Below are 24,529 nucleotides of genomic sequence, written 5' to 3' on the forward strand. Positions count from 1 at the left end.
GATTCACGTTGTGAAATGAGAAATAGCTGGCAGTACCTTATCAATTTCTAATTCACCCTGTCAAAAATCAGAGTTTTTAAACAGCCTTGCATATTTGTGAAAACTTGGAACATATAGCCTTAGGTAAAATGCTAAGACATAAGACATGATATCTGCTCTGATAATGATAATTCAAAAGTTAGAAAAATTATTTGAATAAAAAATGAAATATTGTTTACTTACAGTAGTTAATTATATTAGGTGAAATTAAAGATATGTTATGCATATGGAAGATGGTATAAGCAACTAAACAGCATTATGGGATAACAGATCATAGTAAGTCAATGAAAACATCCCTGTGAGGAAAGTTAAGGAAAGAGGAAAAACTGTCATGCAGTATCACTGCAACCCAATGGAATTGGAGAATATCCATAATTAATTTTGACCAAAATGTGCTCTTATCTCTATAGGATTAAGCACTGTCATAAGGCCTTTTGACACTGCATAGTATATTAACAAACATCAAGCTGATTTGCAGATGACATATACAGCATATTCATTTGAAGGCCTTTTCAAATGGCAGTAGTGGTGCACAATGGTTTGCAGGCTAATTCTGCCGACTGCCAGCAGTTTGATTCTGACCGGCTCAAGGTTGACTCATCCTTCCAAGGTCAGTAAAATGAGGACCCAGATTGTTGGGGGCAATATGCTGACTCTGTAAACCACTTAGAGAGGGCTGTAAAGCACTGTGGAGCATACTATAAGTTGAAGTGCTATTGCTATTTTGTTTAAAATATGCTTGAAATGCCTCTACTGAAATCTGTAATACAGGTTTACACAAGGGTAAAGAGGAAAGGATCCCATTGATACATCAAAAATCACTGCAGGCCACAAAGGAGCTAGCTGACTAGCACACCAGTCAGCAGTTTGGGGGCTAGAGATGCAGCAGTACTGCGGAACTGCTGGTGGCAGAGAGGCTTGGGGTACTCACAGTATATTTTTGGAGATGGGGTGGTGATTTATTTATTTATTTTAAAATGCCAATGGGCTGCATGAGGTGGCCCACATGCAGCCCATGAACTGTATAATGCATGCCTGCTGCAATGCATCCATGAGTGGAATGGGACAGGCAAGGGAGAAACAAATTCATTACCTGCATAAAGTGCAAGTATGGATCTTGCCTCACACATGCCATCCTATGTAGGAAACAAACCTCCCCCTCTTAATTTGCTGGTTTTCTACTTACTGGAAGGCCAGTGAAGGTAACTGGGGGTGTTTGCCAAGAGATGCTAAAGCTTTTTCCATTGGGAGTGAACTTGGCTGAACCTGGAATGTTCACAGGAGCTGTAGCCTGTTTCAAAAAATAGGAAGTCAGTTAAGAAGGAACATCTCCATGTTACCAAATTAAATGTTTGATTATCTCCTATGAAAAATAGTAAGTTGGTCTCATTTTGATACTATTTTTCAGTTCTCTTGAAGACAATAGGGTGAATAATACATGATACCACTGAAAGGAAGATGTTTATAGCGGTCACTAAAAGAAATGAAAGATAAAGAATTCATAATATATGCAGATATCCCAAAAAATTATTTGAAAGTTTAGCTCTTACAAAAGAAGCATTTTAGGGCAATTTTTCATTTCCCCAATGTGGTTTCTTTCAGATATTTTAAACTATAGCATCCTTCGTAACATTCCCAACTAGCAAAAGACTATTGCTGGTAACAATGGAGAGGTCACAAAGCAACTAATCTGGAATTATCCGACTGGAGAAGATAGCTTTAGGGAAATTATAACACAGTTGGAGGAAAAATATTTGCCAGTTTCAGGGTGAAATATTAGATAATGATGAAAAGAACAATAACAGGCTAAAGACAGCATATACGGCTTTCATGGTATTAAATGTAACATTGGATATCAAAAGGAATTAGCCCTTTAAGGAGTTTTGCAGCCATTGCAAAACAAAAGTGGAGATGAAGAGAAAGAAAAAATAGACATGGCAGCCAGGAGCCAGTTGCAGGATTTAACAGCAATTGCTGAAGAAACAGAACTCATAGATATTTATAGATAAATAGTTCAGAGTTGAATCGTGGAGTCCTTGGGGCTCCCTGACCTTGGCTGTTTGCTTGCAGACATTTTACTACCTGACTGGGCAACACCATCAGTGCCCATTGATGATGTTACTAATGATGATTTTACCTCATCAGGTTAACATCTTCAAACAAACAATCATGTTCAGAATGCACCAAGAACTCCATACTCTCTTATGTCTTTTCTACCTTAAAGTTATCGAAGTTTGCAGATTCTTTCTTGCAGACAGATCTTTTTTTGTTTTTCCTTCTTTATTTCTTACTTATTTATCATTTTTCTTTTTCGTATTTGTATTTTTTGTGCTTTGTAAACATTTCTTCAATAAACAACATTAATAGTTGTGGAAAGATATAGAGAAATTGCATTTGCCGCCCTCAGTCTTTTCCTATATGAGAGACTGCATGAGAATCATGCAATTTGATATATGCCTGCTCTGGATGTCTTTACAAATTCAAAAAAGTTTTTAGTGGTGATACTGGATACTTCTATAAGCATCAGTCCAAGTGGTGGCATGCCAAGTACAAATCTTATTTATTTATTTATCAAATTTTAAATACTACCCATCTTGCTCACAGAGTGACTCTCGGTGGTGTACAGTAAAAACATGAAAGCCTAAAACCAGATTAAAAACACTTGACATCAATAAAAAAGAGACAGATTAAAAACAGGATTAGAATAAATTAAAAGTTAAAAGGCAGCAGGAGGGCCATCAAGGTATCTGGGAGCCTTATGTGAATCGAAGAGCCAAATCGTTAACATTCTTTGAAAGGCCAGGAAAGTGGAGGCCTGATTTATGTTGGGGAAGGGAGAAGATAGGTCAGAGAGTGGGGGCAATGGCAGAGAAGGCCATCTTCCTGGCCCACCAGCCTAAACATTCATTAAAAAAGCAATAGCTTTTGTTGGTTTATATGGACTTATTCTGCTCATTTTCTCCTTATATGTTTTTGCTATTACGATTTCATATACTATATATGCAGTGAATGGAGATTCAATCCACTTTCCCCACCCACTAACCATTTTATTAAGAAAAATCTCTTTTTTTTTTAGTAAATGGAATTCAAATGCAGATTTGAATTAATGGAAGAAAGATATCAGAAATTCAAGTTCAATGAGTTTATTTTTAATCTCTGAGGGAGATGGGCAATTTAGAAATAGGAAATATAAATAAATAAAAATAAGATTATATATTGATTACAAATATTCAAAACCTTTATAAGTAGTTTTTAGTTCATTTATAAAGAATAATTTTCCTTTATAAGAAAATGTTTTATTCCATTTTTTTATAAAGATCACCATTTCAATGTATGCAACTAATGATCAGATATGGTGTTGAAACTAACTTATTTTTTTATATTGGCAGGCTATAGGTTGCTTCCAAGAATGAATTATCTGATTAACATTTGCAAATAGCCATGGATTATGAGGGTTTGTTCAGATACCACATACCGTGTTTCCCCAAAAATAAGACATGTCAGGATAATAAGCCCAATTGGACTTTTCAGTGCATGCGTTAATTTTTATTTTATTTTATTTTATTTTATTTTATTTTATTTTATTTTATTTTATATTTATTTTTTATTTTTTTTATTTTTTTTATTTTTTTTAATTTTTTTTATTTTATTTTATTTTATTTTATTTTATTTATTTGTATACCGCCCTTCTCCCACAGGACTCAGGGCGGTGGACAGCCATGGTAAAACATAACATATAAAATTTAAAAGCAATTTAAAAACATTAAATAATTTGGCTATCCAATTAAAACAACCCGGGTTAAAACCAATTACAAATTAAAATTGAAGGGATGGGATCAAGCCACCTCAGCAAAATAAGTCCCCCCATCAACTACTTACACTTACACGCATGCACAGCCAGTCCCGCCATTACCTCTGGTTGCTTGCTGTTCAACCAAAATGAGTTGAGGAGGCGAGGCCGGGGACGAAGGGGGGGACATGCCCTCTCCTCCCTGTTCTTTGTGCCAGCTAAGCAGCCCAACACGTCCCACCCCACCCCAATGGCAACAGCAGCCTAGCTGTTTCCTTTCCCCCGTCTCTTTATTGAGAGGGGTGGAAGGTGGGGCAGGGGAGAAGCAAGACATGTGGAGTGAGATGTGGCTCCTCTTGCCACAGGGCTCCTGCCCCTTACTTAGCCACCTACCCCCTTTAGGGATGCAATTTGGGGGTGGCAGGTGGGGCGGGCGAGAAGCAGAGCACAGGACTTACCTTTCAAGCTCCGTCACTTTCCTCGCCGTAGTGTCCAGAGAAACACGCTATAAAAGAAAACCTTCTGGCGAGTTCAAGAAGTTTGATTGAACTTGCGAGAAGGTTTTCTTTTATAGCATGTTTCCCTGGACACAACGGCGAGGAACATGACGGAGCTGGAAAGGTAAGATATCTTGCTTCTCACCTGCCCTACCTGCCACCCCCAAATTGCATCCCTAAAGGGGGCGGGTGGCTAAGCAAGGGGCAGGAGCCCTGTCATGCCCAGCGAAGAGGGGAGAAGAGACACAAAGGGAGCCACGTTTCGCTCCATGCGTCTCGGTTCTCCTTCGCCCCACCTACTACCCAGGGGTGAAATGCTCCCGGTTCGGACCAGATCGGACAATCAGTAGCAATGGCAGCGGGTAGTTCGGAGAACCAGTAGCAAAAATCCCTGCACATGCCCACACAATCACCTGGTCTCCACTTGCCCACTTGGCAGCTTGCTGCTTCTTTTGGGCTTGCTTTTCCTGCCTTGCTTTGGCTGCTGCAATCAATCCAATCGGTGAGCAACTCAATCCGCCTGCCTTATGCTTTCAATTTGGTAAGCAAAGTTATTATTTAAAAAAATAATTAATTAGGGCTTTTTTTTAGGAATTTTTTTTTTTTTTTAGACAAAGCAATTTAAAGTTAAGGAAGTTTTAAATTTAGCTGCTTTTATCTAAAAATATAAATAAAATAAAATAAAATAAAAACATAAAATATTTTTGCAGATTAGATTTAGTGTGTTTCTGTAGTGTTTCACTCTACACAAACACACAAAATCTCACAAAGCTGTATGTGGCATTTTGTGTGGAAAAAGTGTGAAAGTTGGTTTTTGAGCTTTTTGTGCCTCTGTGAGGTTCCTGCTTGTTGCAGGGCCATTTTAGGTGAAGTGCAGCTGATTTTACATTGTGTGTGAGTCAGTTGTGTTGTGTTGTGTGTGTGTAAAGTGTGAAAGTTGGTTTTTGGTACCTCTTATTATTTTCTGTACTTTATTATTTTTATTATTTATTATTGTTGGCCACGCCCATCCAGTCACCTGACCACCAAACCATGCCCACCGGGGGAGGGGGTCACCTGACCACCAAGCCACGCCCATGGGGAGGGGTCACCTGACCACCAAGCCACGCTCACCAATTAAGCCATACCCAGAGAACCAGTAGGGAAAATTTTTAGATTTCACTCCTGCTGCCACCCCTCTCAATAAAGAGACGGCGGGGAAGGGAAGCAGCTGTTGCCATTGGGTTGGGGTGGGACGTGTTGGGCTGCTTGGCCGGCACGAAGAACAGGGAGGGGAGGCGAGGGCAGTGACAGAACATCCAGTCCCACACTTGTCGCCTCCTGTACCCCCAAAATAATAAGACACCCCCCCCCAGATAATAAGGCCAAGCCCTTATTCAGGGGGTGGTCAAAAGAAAATAAGACTCTCTGTTAAAATAAGACTCTATCATATTTTATTAATTCCTCTCACACTTAAAGTTAGTATAAATTTTTTATATCTATAAAAAATATGCAAATCTAAATCTATTTTCAAAATATTTTCCAAAGCTTCTGTGATAAACAAATCCAATTTATACAATGAATTATGATACTCAAACTAGCATCAAAACATAATTGCTAGTTTAAAGGCAACAAGTATGTCCGTTTGGCCTAGTGGTTAAGGCACCTGGCTAAAAATCCAGAGACAGTGAATTCTAGTCATGAAAAGCATTCTCTCTTAGCCCAACTTGCCTCACAGGGTTCTTGTTGTGGGGAAAATAAGAGGAGGATGGAGAATTAGGTACATTTGCCACACTGTTTATAAAAATAATAAAGGTGGAAAATAAATAAATAAATGAAACAATTTTGTCAGAGGGGTACTATGTGCTTCCATTTCGCCTCTCCTCCTTTCCACGAAAGAGTAACACATTCTTCTACTATTTCAACACCAGAAGTCTTATTATTCTGAAACAATGAATAGCACATGACCTGCATGCAAAGTATAATCCTAATTTAGTGTTATTAATCATAGTGTAAAAATAGTTCAGCAATTTCAGATACCTACTTTAAACGATTTCCCAAGAACTTTGCAGCAAGAAAGAGAGAAAGAGGGTAGGATGCAAAAAAACAAAACAAAACCCTAAATGTAACCACAAGTCAATCACAGCTCAATTCCACTTTATTACTACTGAATCTAGTTAGACTAATTTATGGACAGTAAACTAAATGAAATGTAATCAAAGAAAATATTCACCTGGTAAGCGTGGTCAGAGTGAATGAGGTAGAGGTTGGTAGGAGCTGAACGGCTTAGAGGCGTCATCCCTTTAGCATCTGTTTTGGCACATGATAGTTCACTTCTGTTCCCATCTTGGGATGGAAAAGAAGGAAGAGATGCTAGAGAGGGTGAAACTGGAGATAAACTATTTAATCCATCCGCTACTGAGTCAGTGTTGAGACGTATCTCTGTGTAGTAAAAATCTTCCTCTCCGTCACTGTAGTCAGATTCTCCTACACGTCTAAAGAAATGACAGTCAGAAGTTATCAATACTGTACCAAATTCAGTACAATAAGAAGTTCCAATATATTAATATGAGTCTTTGCAAAAAAAACCAGAATTGTTTAATACTTTTACCACTAAAACCAATAATATATATTTTAATTAATATATTCATGTGCACGTTGGGGAAATATTTGCACTAGCATTTCTATACATAGGACACTGGAAAGATATATATACACAGTTACATAGAAAAGACTTTATCTCTTCAGAAGAGATCCACTGATCAGTTAATATTCTTATATTTCATGCGCACAGAATATACCTTCAAAAATATTGGAATAAAAAAGAATTTTATTTTTCACATTTTATAAATTAGGCTGGTGGAAACATAGATTATTTAAAGTAGACATAGACTTTAATTCATTTATTCCTCATATTTGTATCTGACATTTCCTTCAAAACTTTCAGCATGTTCTTTTCCTTTATTCTCACAACAATTTGATGAGGCAAACGAGAAAATTTGGGAGAAAGAAAAAGCCTATAATTGTACCTAGATTATGCAATGAGTGAGATTCAATTCACTTTTCCCACCCACTCACTATTTTATTAAAAAAATTATTAAATGCAAATTTGAATTAATGGGAAAAAGATATCATGAGAAATGACAGCACAGTTCAGTGAGTTTAATTTTTAATTATTCCTATTGTGATTGACAGGAGAGCTTTTAAATACTAAAAATCTTTTGGGTTCATTTTAGTCCTTGTTTTTCTATTGGTGTTGCTACAGAGAGGAAAATGGAAGGTTTGTTCTATTTTTAAAGAATTCTTTCATTCTTTTTTTAAGAAAAAGAATATTATTCATTTTTCAGAATTGTATTCAAAACATATATTTCACTGAAGTAATTTGAATTCATCTCAAGGAAATTGGCTTAAACAAACTATAGTTAGGATTTACCACAATTGGTTGGGTCTAACTGAAACAAACTGTTGTGAATCTAAAACTGAAGCAAAATTGCCTAAGTTTATCATGGCCATGCAGATGGAGGAGAGATAAGGGGAAACACATTAACCAAAGATCTGCAGCAGCTTGTTGCAATTGTGTAAGTCATCCAGATGTTATTTCCACAAATAACAGGAATCCTTTTTCAGAAAAACTGTTTCTTTTTTCCAAAAAGAATTCCCAAATCTTTCTAAAACTTTTGATTTTATCAAATTTGTGTTAGCGATTCAGTAGCTTCAGTTATAATAATTACTAACTTAATAAATTAAGCTTAGTTCATTGGCACACAACGAAATGAACCCAAGTGCCCGGTTTTTAGTTTTTGACTGTTCCTTCTTTGGAGTGGCCAAAAAGGAAAAATAAATCAGCGCTCTGTTTCATGTTAGGGAAAATGTTGCTTTGATTCTTATGCATTGGAAATTGTGGCTTAAAATAAATTCTACTTTCTTTAGCAAATCAAGAAAACAATCTAAGATTTGTCATTGGCTGGTATGTCTACTCATTAATGGAAACAAATTTATACATAATAAAAAGCAAGGACACTGCTTATATGAAACTGAATTCTTGCTGATTCATTTCCCCTAGCTCAAAGGACTGATAAAACAGACTTCAGTGTTATATGCAAACTCCTGTATTGATACTGAAAAAGAAATAAGGGGATTACCACCAGTAATAGCTAGATTATAAACATGCTCATTTGGTTATAAATCTTAGTGAACTCGCTTCAAAGTAATGCTAACATTGAGATAAAATTTGTTTCACAAATAAAAAGAACTGTAGTCTTCTCACCCTAGATGAATAGTCCGGATGTGTTTCTGAATGCCAACAGCAGTGCTTAGGACCTTTCCACAGTTTTTCCAAAGGCATTTAAACATTACTTTCATGGAGTTCTGAGAAGTTAAACAGGGAGCACAATCTGTACACAGTACATTCATTTAACAAGCATGGATTTCAAATTACCGTATTCTACTTATATTAATACTAAAGTAAATTAAAATTAATGTTTCAAGGACACATACATTTAAGGAGATAGGCCTACTGAATTTAGGGGGATTTACTTTTGAGAAACATGCACTTGAGTGCAATTTAAGTTCACCATTCATAAACAGAACTATACAATATTGATCTTTTGATCAATAATCTTGCAAAGCTAATTTGGAACACTGAAATGAGTTCACTCTGTTTTCATATTAGAATGACAAGTAGTAGCAACTTTAGTACAATACAGTAACACACGCAGGAATTTTCTAATATTTAATCTACTAGCAATTTATCTGTAACAACTCCAGGGCTTTTCAGACAAAGATTTCTTTTAAGAGGACTAAACCAATTGCCATATATTTTAAAAAATGAAGAGTAAATAAAGGCAAAATGAAACAAGTAAACATCTGGCTTTAGATAAAAATGATATATGATGGAGTCTTTCATAAGTAAACACAGGTATTTGTTCATATAACATCATAATATACATGCTGGCCGCAGAATTCTGGGAATTGAAGTCCACCCATCTTAAAGCTGCCAAGGTTGATAAACACAGGTGTAACATTATAAAAGAATATTGGCACATTTAATATCAAGCTCACCTTCCTTTTCCTAGGAATGGGTTCATCAAAAAGAAGACTGCTAGTTTCAGCTTCGTCAATGCCATCATCAGTTTGAGATGGTAATCGAAATGGTTTGAAGCTGTCAGCAGAAAGGGGAGGTGATGGAGTGGATGGGTTTGATTGGTCACTTGGAGCACTCCAGCTCCAATACCCACTGCTACTGGTACTGGAAGGCACAAATCCTCCTTCTTTCCAGGATCCATTTAAGGATTCTATAAATTAACAATAGCATTAAAAAAGATAACTACAAGTTGGATATTAATGCTTTTAATGCTGTAAGATGCCCAGAGTCACTTCAAAACAAAATGGGAGGCAAATTAATTTAATAAATACTGTAAATAAATAAACAAACAAACTATTTTTAGTAAGAGAATTGGGGCAATAGAACTAAAAATATGTATTTAGGAAAAGTGCTGGGGCATCTAGTTTACATACAACGAATTGAAAATAAAATTATTGTCTACTAAGATAGAAGAAGTACACATCACTCACACATATATACACACCATAGATATTTTCCAGGAATATACATGGTTCTATATTTTGGGGGTCTTCCAAACTCCATAAATAAACTATACTTGATATAAACAAAGACTTAGTCATATTTTCCTACCATGCCATGCTCAAAGAAGGCTACAGCCAGGAACCTATTCTAGACAATCTATCTATTTGAGAAGCCACTAAGGTTGCAGCTGGACAGTTGATTAGGCCAAGGTTTTTCTTCCTCTTTGAGTGGGCAAACATGTCCAGAATTTTGGGGAAGTATAATGCGTTCCTCTGTAACATAACTGTTATGGGAGGAAATGTCCATGCATAAAATTGCTGCTATTGTGGGTTACTGAAATACAATTTCACAAAAAGCATCTGGCTGAATCTAACTGAAATCTTATCCCAACTGATGCATCTATGGCAACCCATTCAGGATTATCTCCTAAATTTTGTGTATTAAGACTAAAGCTTCGCACATTCTAGAAACGCAATTCTGTTCAGGCATCTGTTTCTAAATGCTACGATCCTTCCTTCCTCCCTTTCTCCTAGTTGCTGGAATCTGCCTTTCATAGCCCTTTTGACTTTTGCTGTAAGGAAGATCAATGTACAGCTTCCATAGAAGTATCTGTTCATACAATGCCTGATAGTCTTTTGTAAAGCACTTCTTGGGTCTTGTGCAGACTGCTTACAAAGAGCGGATCTTCTGATATGTCTTCCAAATATGGGTTTAGTGCAGAGGTGGGTTTCAGCAGGTTCTGACCAGTTCTGGAGAACCGGTAGCGGAAATTTTGAGTAGTTCGGTAGTAAAAATTCTGACTGGCCCCCATCTATTCTCTGCCTCCCAAGTCCCAGCTGATAGGGAGGAAATGGGGATTTTGCAGTAACCTTCCCCTGCCATGCCCACCAAGCCACACCCACCAAGCCATGCCACGCCCACCAAGTCACACCCACAGAACTGGTAGTAAAAATGTTTGAAACCCACCATTGGTTTAGTTCTTTTAAAAGTAAGCACCAGTTCTAAATAGCACAAAAAGTCAATTCAAACCAGAAAGCAATCAAGTTATATCAGCTGTGTTTTGCTATGCATGTCTCTATTGAAAGCATTACAGGTTAGCTTCTGCTTGATGAGGCGTTTTACATGGCTATAGCTTTGATACTTTTTATTACCTTGGGGGAGAAAAAACCCCACACCATTTTGCCTATTCAATTGTAGCTTTGGCAACTAGATGCTAAGTAGTGACTGTAGTTAATGGTAGCCCCTCACTCCTCTTGATCACTGGCAGCTATGAAGGTCAGAGCTAGATTTCTTGGTCACTCCTTGCCAGCACTGTCACTGCTTTGCAGAAGCAATCAATAAGCATTTGTTTTTGTTGTCTCCTATTCAATCAGTGCCTGTAATCTGTCGGCCAGTCTACATCTCAAAACATGCTCTATCATATGAAGTAATGCCTTAGACCTATGGTCAGAAATAACCTAATTGACAAGTCATTAGCACGAAGAAGGGATTGTGCTGTGTAGAAGAACTGAACAGGAAGACACTGACTTCTGCTTCACATTATGAAACCATCCACATCTTCATTCTGTTAGTTGGAAAATTAAACAAGTGGATAAATCCTCTAGTGCAGGGGTGTCAAACTGGATTTCTTCAAGGGCTGAATCAGCATTGTAGTTCTCCTCTGCGGGTTGGCCGGGAGGGGGAGGTAGATGGGATGGACACCTCCTGCAGCACTTTGCTGGCCAAAATGAGGCCACCGGGGCCGCACATGGCTGCCCTGTGCCCCATTTTTGGCCTGCACGCCTGCTGCAGCACTCTGCTTCAAAATGGGGCACAGGGGAGTGCGTGTGGCCCCCTGCCCCATTTTGGCTAGGAGAGTGCTGGAGGCCGTCCAGTCTGAAAATGGAGCAGGGGGGGCACACGCAGCCCCCAGTGCCCCATTTTGGCTGCCAGAGGCACCGTGGGCCAGTCCTTTGCTATTTCCCCATGGGCCAGATTTAAGCATCCTGCAGACTGCATCCTACAGGCCTTGAGTTTGACATGCCTGCCCTAGTATAAACATCTGTTTACAATCACTAACTTCACCCCACATTAGGGAGAATGACTGGTGGTTTGTCTTCCTACTGGCAGGCAGAAGGAAAAATGAAGCTAGGTGTATCCTTTCCCAAAACTTTTATTTCACAATCTCTCCTGGAAACATGCTCACCATTAGGACGGATTGGGGGGCTGCGAACCAAAGGGCTGGTGGATAAAGTAGTTAGAACCATAGCTGCCGTGACTTTATCCATGTCCACTTCTTCTGAAGATTTTCTGAAACAAAATGATTAGAAACCAGGAACAAATGAAAAAGGAGTTAGAAAGCAATGTGCTATTAATATTCCAAATTCTAATCTATATATTACAGGTAGTCCTCGACTTACGACCACAATTGAGCCCAAGCTTTTTGTTGCTAAGTGAAACATGTGTTAAGTCAGTTTTGCCCCATTAACGATCTTTCTTGCCACATTTATTAAGTGAATCACTGCAGTTAAATTACGTTGTTAAGTGAATCTGGCTTTCCCATTGACTTTGCTTGTCAGAAGGTCGCAAAAGGTGATAACATTACTCCAACTGATTCATATTTATCGTCATAAATATGAATCAGTTGCCAAAAGTCTGAGCTCATGACCATGGGGATGCTGCAATGGTCATAAGTGTGAAAAACAGTCATAAGTCATGTTTTCCAGTGCCACTGTAACTTTGAACAGTTCTAAACAAACTGTTGTAAGTCAAGGAATTGTACTAAAATTCTCACATGACCTTTAACTGGGTGAAACAGTGCATCATAGGGCAACATTTTAAAACTAAGCTACCTCAAACGGACTAATTTACAGAAAGTGTCCAAAATCTGTGACCACGACTCCAGAGTGAATGAAATTTGGGGAAGTTATGGCTGCTTCAGTGTTACTGGCTGCTTCTACACTGCTATGGTTCTTAATTTTCAGTGTTCTGAGACAATTTCCCAGCCACTCTTGCAATCTCTCACTCCTTCCCCCATCCAGCAGCAGCCACTTACCTGCTTCCTGGGGAAGGGAAAGGAAGGGAAGGGAATCGCCAATGTTTCCTGCCAGATTCCCACAAGGAAAGTCAATGAAAAAGCTAGCAGGAAGTCAGTCACTCCTGCTCACACTATTTTTTGGCTACCATTGGTGATTCTATTTCTCTGTTTAGATAAAGAAATATCCCTGAAATGATGCCCCAATTGGGGCATGGGGTGTCTAGCTGCTCTTTAAAAGCTTCAAGCAAAAGAACAATTTGGCCAGTATCTGTTCAATGGATAGTATTTGCTCACTGTACTGACTTTCAACATGTGCTTCAAAACTGTCTAGTTAAAGGTTAAGGCGGTTAAGTCTACCAGGTAGTCATGCCAAAACATGGCAGTCCAAACAAGGCAGTTTAGCAATACTTCCAAAGATTCTCTGTCTCAAACTGTGACATGTATTTGGCAACAATTTCTACTATTGTGGGCAGCAAAGCTGTGGATTATGTGGATTATAGTTGTTGTATTTTACAGTTTATAGCCACACAGAGGAATAACCAGTTCCTGAAATTAAGCAGTGGACAGGAGAGGCAAAAGGTTATACATCTTGTTGTGTTTTCTGTTCTTTGCTAAAGCATTGCAATATGTCATAGATTTTATTTTATTTTTTTATAAAAACACATTTTATATGAATTGCTCATGAAATTAAGTCAAAAACTGTGCCGCATTTAAAGTATGCCATCTATGGTGCCATGGTGCTTTTTTCTAGCACTGCTATTCACATTAATAATATTGTAAAATCCACTATGTTTATAATTCAACCACGTGGCATTGCAACTGATAGTCTCATCGTTTTTCTTTGCACAACGACTCATGCATAGGACTGCCATTGAGAGAAGTATATGGATTCTATGGGAATAGCAGAGGTAATATGGATCTGCTAAAGTCCTTTTTAAAAAATCTGTTAAATGGATGGCAAATGCAGAGGTTTTGAAACAAAAATCCTATAAAGCTATATTTAACTGTATAATTTAAATAAAAGGAAGAAATGTTAAAATTTCTTCCCCACAGGTGTTATTTTAATATAAGCTCCCGAGGAGGAGGAGGAGGAGGAGGAGGAGAGGAGGAGGAGAAGGAGGATGGATTACTGGCTGGAAAAAGTTGATTTGTCCCCAATTTATGATATGGATGACCTAATTGATTGGTTTGGATTCTCATTCTATATACTGTTGCTTAAAGATACAGGTTTGCCAGTTTTTACTTCTAGTTCTCAACAATCTTCATTTTTGTCTTCCGACTGCCATTTTTCAATTCTTGTGGATTTTTTTTTTTAAGTACAAATTGTTTTTCACAGATTTGTACCCTAAGTAAGTAATTTAACAATAAGCAATTTGGGAATTATCAATCACAATAAGCACCATGGCACAGATGCATTGTTTAATGGGCACAGTTTTCAAGTTATACAATAGGTTTAATATATATGCTTTTCCTCTTTAAAAAAAAAGTAAGGAGTCTTTAAATGGAGATCATAGAATGGTAGGGAAAGGTTGCAAGGGAAAAGTTGATAGGGGCTGCAAAAAAAAAAAAAAAATTATCAACCTGAGTGATTTCTTCTTCTCGTAGATAAAATTCCTCTGGAGGAACAGAAAAAGGAGCAAGTGCATCACATTCCTGTTACTGTCAATCTGTCCATTCCAGCATTTGTTCTTTAAAACCTCTCAGGATTTTCAATAATTTACAATGCCATTTCTTCTTCTTTTCCCCTTTCATTCTGTTCTGCTGGTGAGCACAGTGAACGCTGATCATCACATGGCTGAAATAGCAGAGCTGTAAATTGCAGCAACCCCTCCTCCATGAGATCATCCCATAATAGTGCAAATGAGAATGACATAATGCTTCTCTGAAGCCCAACATGCATAGAGCTCATTCTCCAGCCATAGCTACTTTTCTTTTTTCAAAACAGTTTTTTTTTCCTCGTAAGATATTTCATTATTTCATTACACGCTGGGGGACTGAGGAAGCAGATTACATACAGAGCTGCTGCAGCAGGAAATATATCTGCCTCCTATCGGTTCTATTCTCCTCTCCCCGTCTTCCTTTTTTAGGTCAACATCAACAATAATGTATTTTCTGTATCTGAAGAAAACTGAGATTACGTAAGTCTTTGGATAGGGAAGGAGGGAGAAGGGAACCAAAGTACAAATATGAAGCTTTTATGCAACATGGACAAAGGAAACATCTCCTTCAGGCCCACCTCCTGGAGGCTTCCTGACTTGTCCATGCAATTTTCTTGGCAACAATATAGTAAAGAAATGATTCCTTCTTCTGGGGTATATTTCAACTTCCCAGCTTAGTCCGTGATCCTTTCATTCTAAAGTCTGTTGTTGTTATTAGTTGCAAAGTCCTGTCCGACCCATTGCGACCCCATGGACAACATTCCTCCAGGCCTTCCTGGCCTTTACCATCTTCTGGAGTCCATTTAAGCTCATGCTGACTGCTTCAGTGACTCTATCCAGCCACCTTGTTCTCTGTCGTCCCCTTCTTCTTTTGCCCTCACTCTTTCCCAGCATTAGGCTCTTCTCCAGTGAGTCCTTCCTTTTCATTAGGTAGCCAAAGTATTTGAGCTTCATCTTCAGAATCTGGCCTTCTAAACAGCAGTAAGGGTTGATCTCTTCTAGGACTGACCAGTTTGATCGCTTTGCAGTCCAAGGGACTCGCAGGAGTCTTTTTCAGCACCATAGTTCAAAGGCCTCAATTCTTTGGCACTCAGCTTTTCTTATGGTCCAACTTTCACAGCCATACATTGCAACTGGGAAAACCATAGCCTTGACTATATACACTTTTGTTGGCAGGGTGATGGCTCTGCTTTTTAATATGCTGTCTAGATTTGTCATAGCTTTCCTCCACAGGAGCAAGCGTCTTTTAATTTCTTGGCTGGAGTCTCCATCTGCAAATTCCAAAGTTAACCAAGCCCAAACCTTAATCCAAGTCAGTCCAGCCACTGCTATCTCCTGAGTCTTGTAGACCATGTATTGTACTGTTCACTAAAGTCAAGTGCTTCTCAGTTAAGGATTTCAAACGTACACTGATATAGGCATTCGCAGCCGGTATCTGTTGGGCAGTTTTGGGCTTCAAGACCACAGAGGCAATTCTGATGAGCAGGAACTCAGTAAGTCCCTGCTCAGTTACTTGTGGCTGACTGTACCGACTACCTTGCCTCTGTAGATGCCAGACACATTTGCTGGTGAAACATTAGGAAATCTGTTTTCTAGACCACTGTCACAAAACTCTGAAGCCCAATGCTGCCCAACAATTTCAATCTTGTTTGACCTCCTGTAATAATTTCGTTAACCCCAAAATCATGAAAATGCAAAATTCTTGCAAGTCCTTTAATCTAAAAACATCTAAATAAGCATTACTAGAATAAAGATCACGTGGAATTCAGGAAATTACTATACTGTACATTTTGGGCTTGGAAGCCATTCAAGCCAAGGAAGGCAGTCTCTGTACAGTATTGCTGCCATTTTATAAGTCTCCATGCAGCACCAAAAACTAAAAACTTGTAACTAAAACTGTATGTGATACTTAGGAATCTGTGCTCCATTTTAAGTGCCAGTCAAAATTCAGAATTAGTGTTGCTCCTTGCAGAGAGAGCAATTAATAGAAACTTCCCATTTGGAGCTCATAAGAATTTTGGAGGGGTTATTGTTGCATTCATGGGAGAGTTGGATGGAAGAATTGGGTTAAATCTTCATCATAATTATTATAATTTTGAAAGTGGCTGACTACAATAAAAAGATTTATAATTCAATTCTTGATGAAAGAAAGAACAAAAGGAGGGAGGGAGAGACAGAGACAGAGGGAGAGGGAGGGAGGGAGAGAGAGAGAGAGAGAGAGAGAGAAAGAAAGAAAGAAAGAAAGAAAGAAAGAAAGAAAGAAAGAAAGAAAGAAAGAAAAAAAGAAAGAAAAGAAAAAGTTTCCACTCATAAATAGAAAATGGCCTCACTCATATGTTTGGAATTTAGGCATATGGATACACAAACCAGAAGCACATTATAGAATCCTGGGTAAGAGGTATGTCAATAATCCTCCCCTTTGCCCACTTACTTTCTGAAGAACAGATAGTATTTACTTTCTGTACTATTTACTTTAATGATGCCACTGTTTAATTTTCTCTCATAGGCACAGTTTCCTTCCTTGTTCCATAAAAGGAAATCACGTACGAAAAAAAATCCAAAGATAATTGGCATCCAACATTTCTCTACCCCACCCAGCCTGTTAATGGGCAAGGATGAAAGAATTGTAATTTAAAACCTGCAAATCCTTCAAGTGACTTGGGTCCAGTCTATGAGTCATAAGGAAACCTAATTCCCAAACTGTATTAGCAACAATGTGGATGGAAGTAGTGGGGTGTGAAAGAAACAAGGGTTGTGCAGCCAGTAAGCTTTTCTACAGGCTGATGTTAGTACATTTGTACACTGTCATGATACACACATATTAAACATACACAAGATGACATTTTTCCCCTTTCTGGTTTCACCAGCACAGGTGTCTGACACTTTACAAAGGATATTTGTGATATAATGAATGGCACAAAAGAGATAATTTTACTGTTGTTGCTGTTGCTTTTGAATCCTTTCCTGAAATCTGTCACCATTTCTTCAAGCCTCATTCTTGAAAATGAAGTATAACGTATCTTTTTATGCTACCATGTCTATGGAGTGCATTTGTCCAAATAAAACAACTTGGCAAAATTATCCCCTCAACATATTACACTGCTTGATGGTGTGATCACAGTATTGTTGGCAATATAAATATAAATAAGAACATTTATCTTTCCAAACTTACTCCCACAATAAAAGGATGGAGAAAAAGAGACTACATGCGAACAGCCACATTACCTTAATTGTTTTTAACAAAGACATCAAAGCATTGTAATAGTAACACCATAAAAGTAAAAAGAGCCATTTTTTAAAGGAAAGCTTGTTACTATGCCTAGATTTCACACTTTATAGTTGTGATCTTAGACTAGGGAACACTGAAGACAGATATGAAAATCTTGGCAAGATCTTCGTTCAGATATCACATTTAGACACAAAAGCCATCTGAGGCTGCCCAGTTCTCCTAATATACCAAACTGCACCCTTAAAATGTTACTATCAGTGGTGGGTTGCCCCCGGTTCAGACCGGTTCTATAGAACCGGTAGTAAAACCGGCGGGAGGCTCTGCCCACTGACCCTGATGTCATCAGAAGCGATCTGCCCATGCGATCCCATTGCGAACCGGTAGTAAAGGTAAGTAGAACCCACCCCTGGTTACTATGTAGTACAAAACTATAAATCACTGCTTTATATACTGTATCATAAATTTGGTTAATGAAAATAACATATCACGAACATATAATATTGACTATCTTCCACTGGCATAGTTGAGTCTGCAAAAAATACAGATAAGTATTATAAATACTTATCTGTCCTTATCTAAAGAGATATTAATGCAAGCATTCACTTATATACAATGAGTCAAAAAACCACTGAAATTAATGAATCAAAACGATTCTTCCTATGCATTGAAAATTAAATTCCAGCAACTATTGGAGGGGCTATGGAGCATAAATACCCCTTAGGGCTATAGGCTGTGTACTTAGCATACTTCAGTGGTATTTATAAAAATGTGAATGTTTAATTTTTAATAATTTTTAAGAGATTCAAAAGGGGCCTGTTCTAGAATTTATACAAACAGCATCATTAAAGAGAGCAAATGGAATGCAGAATATTATATATTTTTTTCACGAGAAGTAAGCATAAGCCTGCATACTAAGAAAATATTTGATGCTTGTTACTCTTTTATTGTTTTAAAATGTTTTTAAAATTTTAATTGTAATATATGTTTTGAATTGTGAGATGCTCAGTCATGCTGCTATAGAAATCAAATAAATAAAAGAATGAACAAACAAACAAATAAACAAACCCTATATACTAATCACCAAACTCCAGTAAGTTTAATGAAACTTTCTCTCAGCTTAATGTGCTTAGGATTTTAATAATATTTAATATAAACACTTCTAAAACTGCAAATGGAGCAATAATCTTAAATTAAAGGAGGGGATTTATATTTTTTCTGTCCCAATATAGGACAGCCATCTCTAAGCCTGAGACTTAGATACTGGAATGAGCCCTTCCAAAAGGTATTTAACAAACACTTCTCAGTGTTCTTTTTGTCTCCTCCCTCCCTGAAAATTTAGAGGTATAAACAGACAGCAAGTACAGTAGTTTGAATTTCTTCACAGGTGATTGTTTTTATTTCCATATCAATAATTAGTGTTTGCAAAGGCAGGTTACTAAATCTGTCTAAGTGAATGAGATAAGTCTAGTTACGATACAAATCTAAATTATTGATTACATTGGATAGAGAATTGGAGCCAATTATTTGAAAAATAAACTGAACAGGAGTTTTGTCTTCTACATGCAGAGGTCACATAATAACCATAAGGGCTAGTTCAACAAACATGATTAAAAAGAGTCACAGCATAATGTAATGTGAATGCAGTCATAGTATGATAGACACTGGCTAGCAGGTGTCACAGTTTTTAATCTAGCAAATAGTATTATGCTTTTTGGCAGGCATCCTTAATAGCACCTTCCTTTTCAAACCTGATTACTGTTATTCAGAGACCATTCTGAAACACCACCAGTAAAATATGCAACATTTGCTCATATGGATGCCGTGGACTGTGTTTAATTAAGTACCATATCTGCAAGTCCATTCCATTTGAAGAAGTATTTTAGTGTATTTTATCAGGACAGTAACAGGACAGAAATAGTAATTAGAAAAAAACCACTACATTCTTCCCTTTCTTTGAATATGGAGCTGTGCCCCTTGATAGCATTACGATTCTGAGATAATATATGAAACATACTGTATTTACTAATGTATAGTTTTCTTTTGATGCAGAGTTAACATAGGTCATTTAAACCAATGTATCTGGATAAATTAATTTCTTTTCTAATTTACTCTATTGGTAATTTATATTTCACACACCCAAAATGAACTGAATTAGCTTGAAGTACATTCAAGCTGGATTCTTTGCACTGTCACTTCTCCTTTTCTTTTACACATATTAGTTGCTTGAGACTTTCAAATACTCATTCAACGTTGCTATGTGACAAAACTACTAAACAAGTAGAAGTTGCTCAGATGGAACTTGAGCATTCAGTAAGAGAAACGATACACTCAAACTTTATTGTGGCAGCTTCTACATTCGAAAACTCCTGCTGAATTATTATTATTTAATTCAGTGCTCTTTAAAAAGCCAAAGGCTGACGTAAGCAAATAACAGAATTCAGGAAGAAATTGTGATCTACTGTATATTTAATTTAGCCTAAACTCTTTGGCTGGTCTTGAAATAACTAACTAGAGTTAAATCTGGTTAGAATTTGAATGAAAACCACTAAGAAATCCTAATGTTGGTTTAGACCAGTGTTGAAATCTAAAATTTATTACTACCGGTTCTGTGGGTGTGGCTTGGGGGGGGGATGTGACTGGGTGGGCATGGCCATTTTTTTTTTTTACTTTTAAAAACATTTTTTCTACAACCTCTGAAGAGGTTGTAGAAAAAATGCTTGTAAAAGCCTCTGATGATCCCAGCTGAGTTGCCTGATTGGCAGAGGCTTTTTTTCTTTTAAATGCCTCTGACGATCAGGCAACTCAGCTTGGATCGTCAGAGGCATTTAAAAGAAAAAAGCCTCTGCCGATCAGGCAACTCAGCTGGGATTATCAGAGGCTTTTAAAAGCATTTTTTCTACAACCTCTGAAGAGGTTGACGATCCCAGCTGAGTTGCCTGATTGTCAGAGGCTTTTTTCTTTTAAATGCCTCTGACGATCCAAGCTGAGTTGCCTGATCGGCAGAGGCATTTAAAAGAAAAAAAGTCTCTGCCGATCAGGCAACTCAACTGGGATCGTCAGAGCCTTTTGAAAGCATTTTTTCTACAACCTCTGAAGAGGTTGATGATCCCAGCTGAGTTGCCTGATCGGCAGAGGCTTTTTTTCTTTTAAATGTCTCTGACGATCCAAGCTGAGTTGCCTGATCGTCAGAGGCATTTAAAAGAAAAAAAGCCTCTGCCAATCAGGCAACTCAGCTGGGATCATCAGAGGCTTTTACAAGCATTTTTTCTACAACCTCTTCAGAGGTTGTAGAAAAAATGGTTTTAAAAGCCTTTGACGATCCCAGCTGAGCTGCGCGATCATCAGAGGCTTTTTTTTTACTTTTAAAAGCATTTTTTTCGGCCGAAGAGGTTGTAGAAATAACACTTTTAAAAGTTAAAAAAAAAAAGCCTCTGATGATTGTGAGGCTCAGCTGGGTATGGGGTGGGGGCAGGGATTTTTGCTACCAGTTCTCCGAACCACCCGTCTCCATCGCTACCGGATCAGGGGATCCGGTCCGAACCGGGAGCATTGACCACATGGATACATCTATTTGATCACTAGTAACTAAGCATGATCTGAAGGATTCTTTAAACTTAGGTAAAACAGAATCGGTGCTCAGATATTTCAGATGTTTTGCTGCTGCATAGCTAGCTAATCTTGTGCAATAAAACAGGTGTTAGAGAATAAGGACAGGAATGGCAATAGCAAAACTTAACTTTACAACCATATTTTCCTTTACAAGGTTTACTATGGTTGGTTCTCTCTACAATGTGAACTTCTTGGGTATGCCTTAAATAAATCTCTGCTTTTGATTACACAGCTTATCCTAAATGCAAAAAATTATTAGACATAAATTTATATAAAAAATAACTGCAAGTAAGGCATCTTGAACAATGAGTTTCACTACTTTCTATCAAGATAAAGGACTCATAATCTATTTACAATGGGAATAGGCAATCTACTGGCTGTATGGGTTTGTTAAAATCCACAAACTAACCTGTAAAATTTGGCAACGAAATGGCTGGATTTTGGCATTGTCATTTCTTTTCCTTAAAATTTGTGGGAATAGGAATGGGAAAGACACCATTCCCAAACGTAATTCATTCTCCCTGGCTCAAACTGAATTCTAAAATTTGACCATTTTTTGCAAATGAATTCCAAGGGCATAATTTGGGGGTCTTTTGGAAAACGAAAGGGTTTATGGTTAGAAATGGAGGGGTTCATCTTTTGTTCCAATGCCTTCCTTTAAAGGACAAAATTGGACAAAAAGTAAAAGTTCGATATCTTCTAGTGGCATTGCTAGAAACACATTCTAACCTTCCAGTTGATTAAAGCAGGCATCTCCAAATTACGGACCACAGACTGGTAGCAGTCCATGGCTTCTTAGGAACCGGGCCACACAGCAGGAGGCGAGCAAACAAGAGACACCAAAATCATCCCTCCCAGTCCATGAAAAAATTGTCTTCTATGAAACCAGTCCCTGATGCCTTAGAGGACTGCACTGTAGCCATAGACACTCCTGATTTACAAAGTCTCCCTTTTCAATAGCTATGCTGAGGACTTTCCACCTGTCTTCCCTAGCCTGATTATGTCAAAATCAGACAGCATCTAGCCAGAGGCCTCTATCTTTAAAACATAGAATGATAGAGTTGGAGGGGACCTTGAAGGCCTTCTAGCCCAATTTCTTGCTCAAGCAGGAGACCCTATACCAGTGATGGCTAACCTTTTTGCCATTGTGTGCCAAAAGCAGGGAGAGTGGGGGGTGTCGCGGGTGCGTGTGCCCACATCCATAATTCAAGGCGCCCCACCCTCCCGTGCATGCGACCCCCCCATTTCCCCCTGCTTTTGTCACGCAATGGCACGATGGGCCCAGTAGGCCTGTTTTTCCCCCTCCCCTTTCTAGGAGCCTGGGTAGGGCAAAATCAGCCTTCCCCATCCCCCCCGAAGCCTTCCAGAGGCCAGAAACAGCCAGTTTCCCGACCTCCGGTGGGATCGGAAGGCCTGAAAATCAGTTGGCCGGTGCATGCATGCGCGCTGGTACTGAGCTAGGGCAACACTTGCGTGCCCAGCAAAATGGCTCCGCGTGCCACCTGTGGCACCTGTGCCATAGGTTCGCCATCATGGCCCTATACCATTTCTGACAGATGGCTGTTCATTCTCTTTTTAAACTCTCTTTTGTAAATTCTCTCTTTTGTAAATTCTTTTTTACCAAGAGCCTTGGTGGCGCAGCAGACTAAAGCACTGTTAAGTAACACCAGCTGCCTGCAATTACTGCAAATTCAAATCTCACTAGGCTCAAGGTTGACTCAGCCTTCCATCCTTTCAAGGTAGGTAAAATGAGGACCTGGTTTGTGGGGGCAATAAGCTGACTTTATATAAAAAAGGACACCGCTTAGGGGAGCCAAAAGCCCTACTAAGCAGGTATATACAAAAGTATGAAGGCTATTGCTTAACGCATTGTAAGCTGCCCTGAGTCTCCGGAAAAGGGCGGCATATAAATCGAATCAATCAATCAATCAATAAAACTATCCAGTGATGTGAGAACCCACAACATCTTTGACAACTTTGACAAGACTACACTTCTAACATACACTAGTTGTTACAACATGAAGATTCTAGCACCAATAAAACTTCTGCCCATTAATTTTTTTAAACGATGAATAATTAAGAAGAATTTTAAATGTTGTTGTAAATAGTTTCAGATCTTTTATCGCTATCTCCAACAAATCACAAATTACTGTATTTTTTGGAGTATAAGACGCACCTTTTTCCCCCCAAAAAAGAGGGTAAAAATCTGGCTGCGTCTTATACTCTGAATGTAGCCCCGCCCAGCTTCTCAAATGGAGGTTTCTGGGGCTGAAAAAAGCATCAGAAACAAAGCTTCAGAAAAGAAGCCCCCAAACAGAGCTTCAGAGGCTTTTTTTCTGAAGCTCTGTTTCGGAGGCTTTCAGAGGCAAGAAAAGAAAGTTTTTTCTGAAACGGAGTTTTAGAAGTTTCAGAGGCAGGAAAAAAATAAAAAAAAAGCAAGGCATAGAGCTCACAACCAAGGAACCTGTTGCTAAAATTCACCTCTGGGAACAGCTGATTGGGGGTATTCCAGGAGGCTGATCCACCTGCCAATCATCTGTTTTCTTATTTTCTTCCACAAAAACTAAGGTGCGTATACGCCGGTGCACCTTATACTCTGAAAAATACAGTACTTCCAGAACACTGAATGTCTTAGCTTGACTAGTAGAAAAAAAAAGAGTAAAAATTTAAAAGGACATTTATGTACAATTCTCTTTATTGCTGCGAAAAACAATTTCACTCTTCTAGAAGTAAACACATAACATATATATGCATATTTTGAAAATGTTTGCATTGTTCAGGGTACTTGAAAAAACTGACGACTTCAGTTGTATCATCAATCTTATTCATGGAAAAATGTTACAGATCTGGAAGAATATTATTTTGATAACTATTTTGAAACTCAAGTGTATGAAACTGAATAAATTCAACTAAGTAGATTGCATATGATAAAATATGTATTTTGTTTCTCTTTTTATGAAATAATCCCTTTTGTATATTAAAGTTGTAAACACTCTCTAGTGCCATCTGGTGGATCTGATATAAACCGCCTATTTAGTAATCAACATAAGACAGTTTTTCTCTGTGATACTCTTAAATTGGACTTTGAAGAAGCAAGATAGGAAGAGTACAGATGCTTCTGAATG

At 38.1% G+C, this 24,529-nt stretch overlaps 1 protein-coding gene across 4 annotated transcripts in view; it reads right to left on the reverse strand.

Moving 5' to 3' along the window:
- ZNF704 (zinc finger protein 704) overlaps nucleotides 1-24,529 on the reverse strand; it is a 50,597-nt gene that overhangs the window by 7,480 nt on the left and 18,588 nt on the right. For 2 of the 4 annotated variants that reach the window (XM_034430026.3, XM_034430025.3), the window contains exons 3-7: nucleotides 12,078-12,181; nucleotides 9,367-9,599; nucleotides 8,573-8,673; nucleotides 6,539-6,800; nucleotides 1,226-1,330 (exon numbers count right to left, since the gene is read on the reverse strand). In XM_034430026.3, the coding sequence (XP_034285917.1) occupies nucleotides 1,226-1,330; nucleotides 6,539-6,800; nucleotides 8,573-8,673; nucleotides 9,367-9,599; nucleotides 12,078-12,181 (805 nt within the window). The remainder of the gene's footprint in view (nucleotides 1-1,225; nucleotides 1,331-6,538; nucleotides 6,801-8,572; nucleotides 8,674-9,366; nucleotides 9,600-12,077; nucleotides 12,182-24,529) is intronic. The other 2 variants (XM_087890731.1, XM_034430027.3) reach the window with 1 other exon arrangement.

This window comes from Pantherophis guttatus, chromosome 3 (genome assembly GCF_059756535.1).
Source record: "Pantherophis guttatus breed Tessera chromosome 3, ASM5975653v1, whole genome shotgun sequence".
NCBI classification, from domain to species: Eukaryota; Metazoa; Chordata; class Lepidosauria; order Squamata; family Colubridae; genus Pantherophis; species Pantherophis guttatus.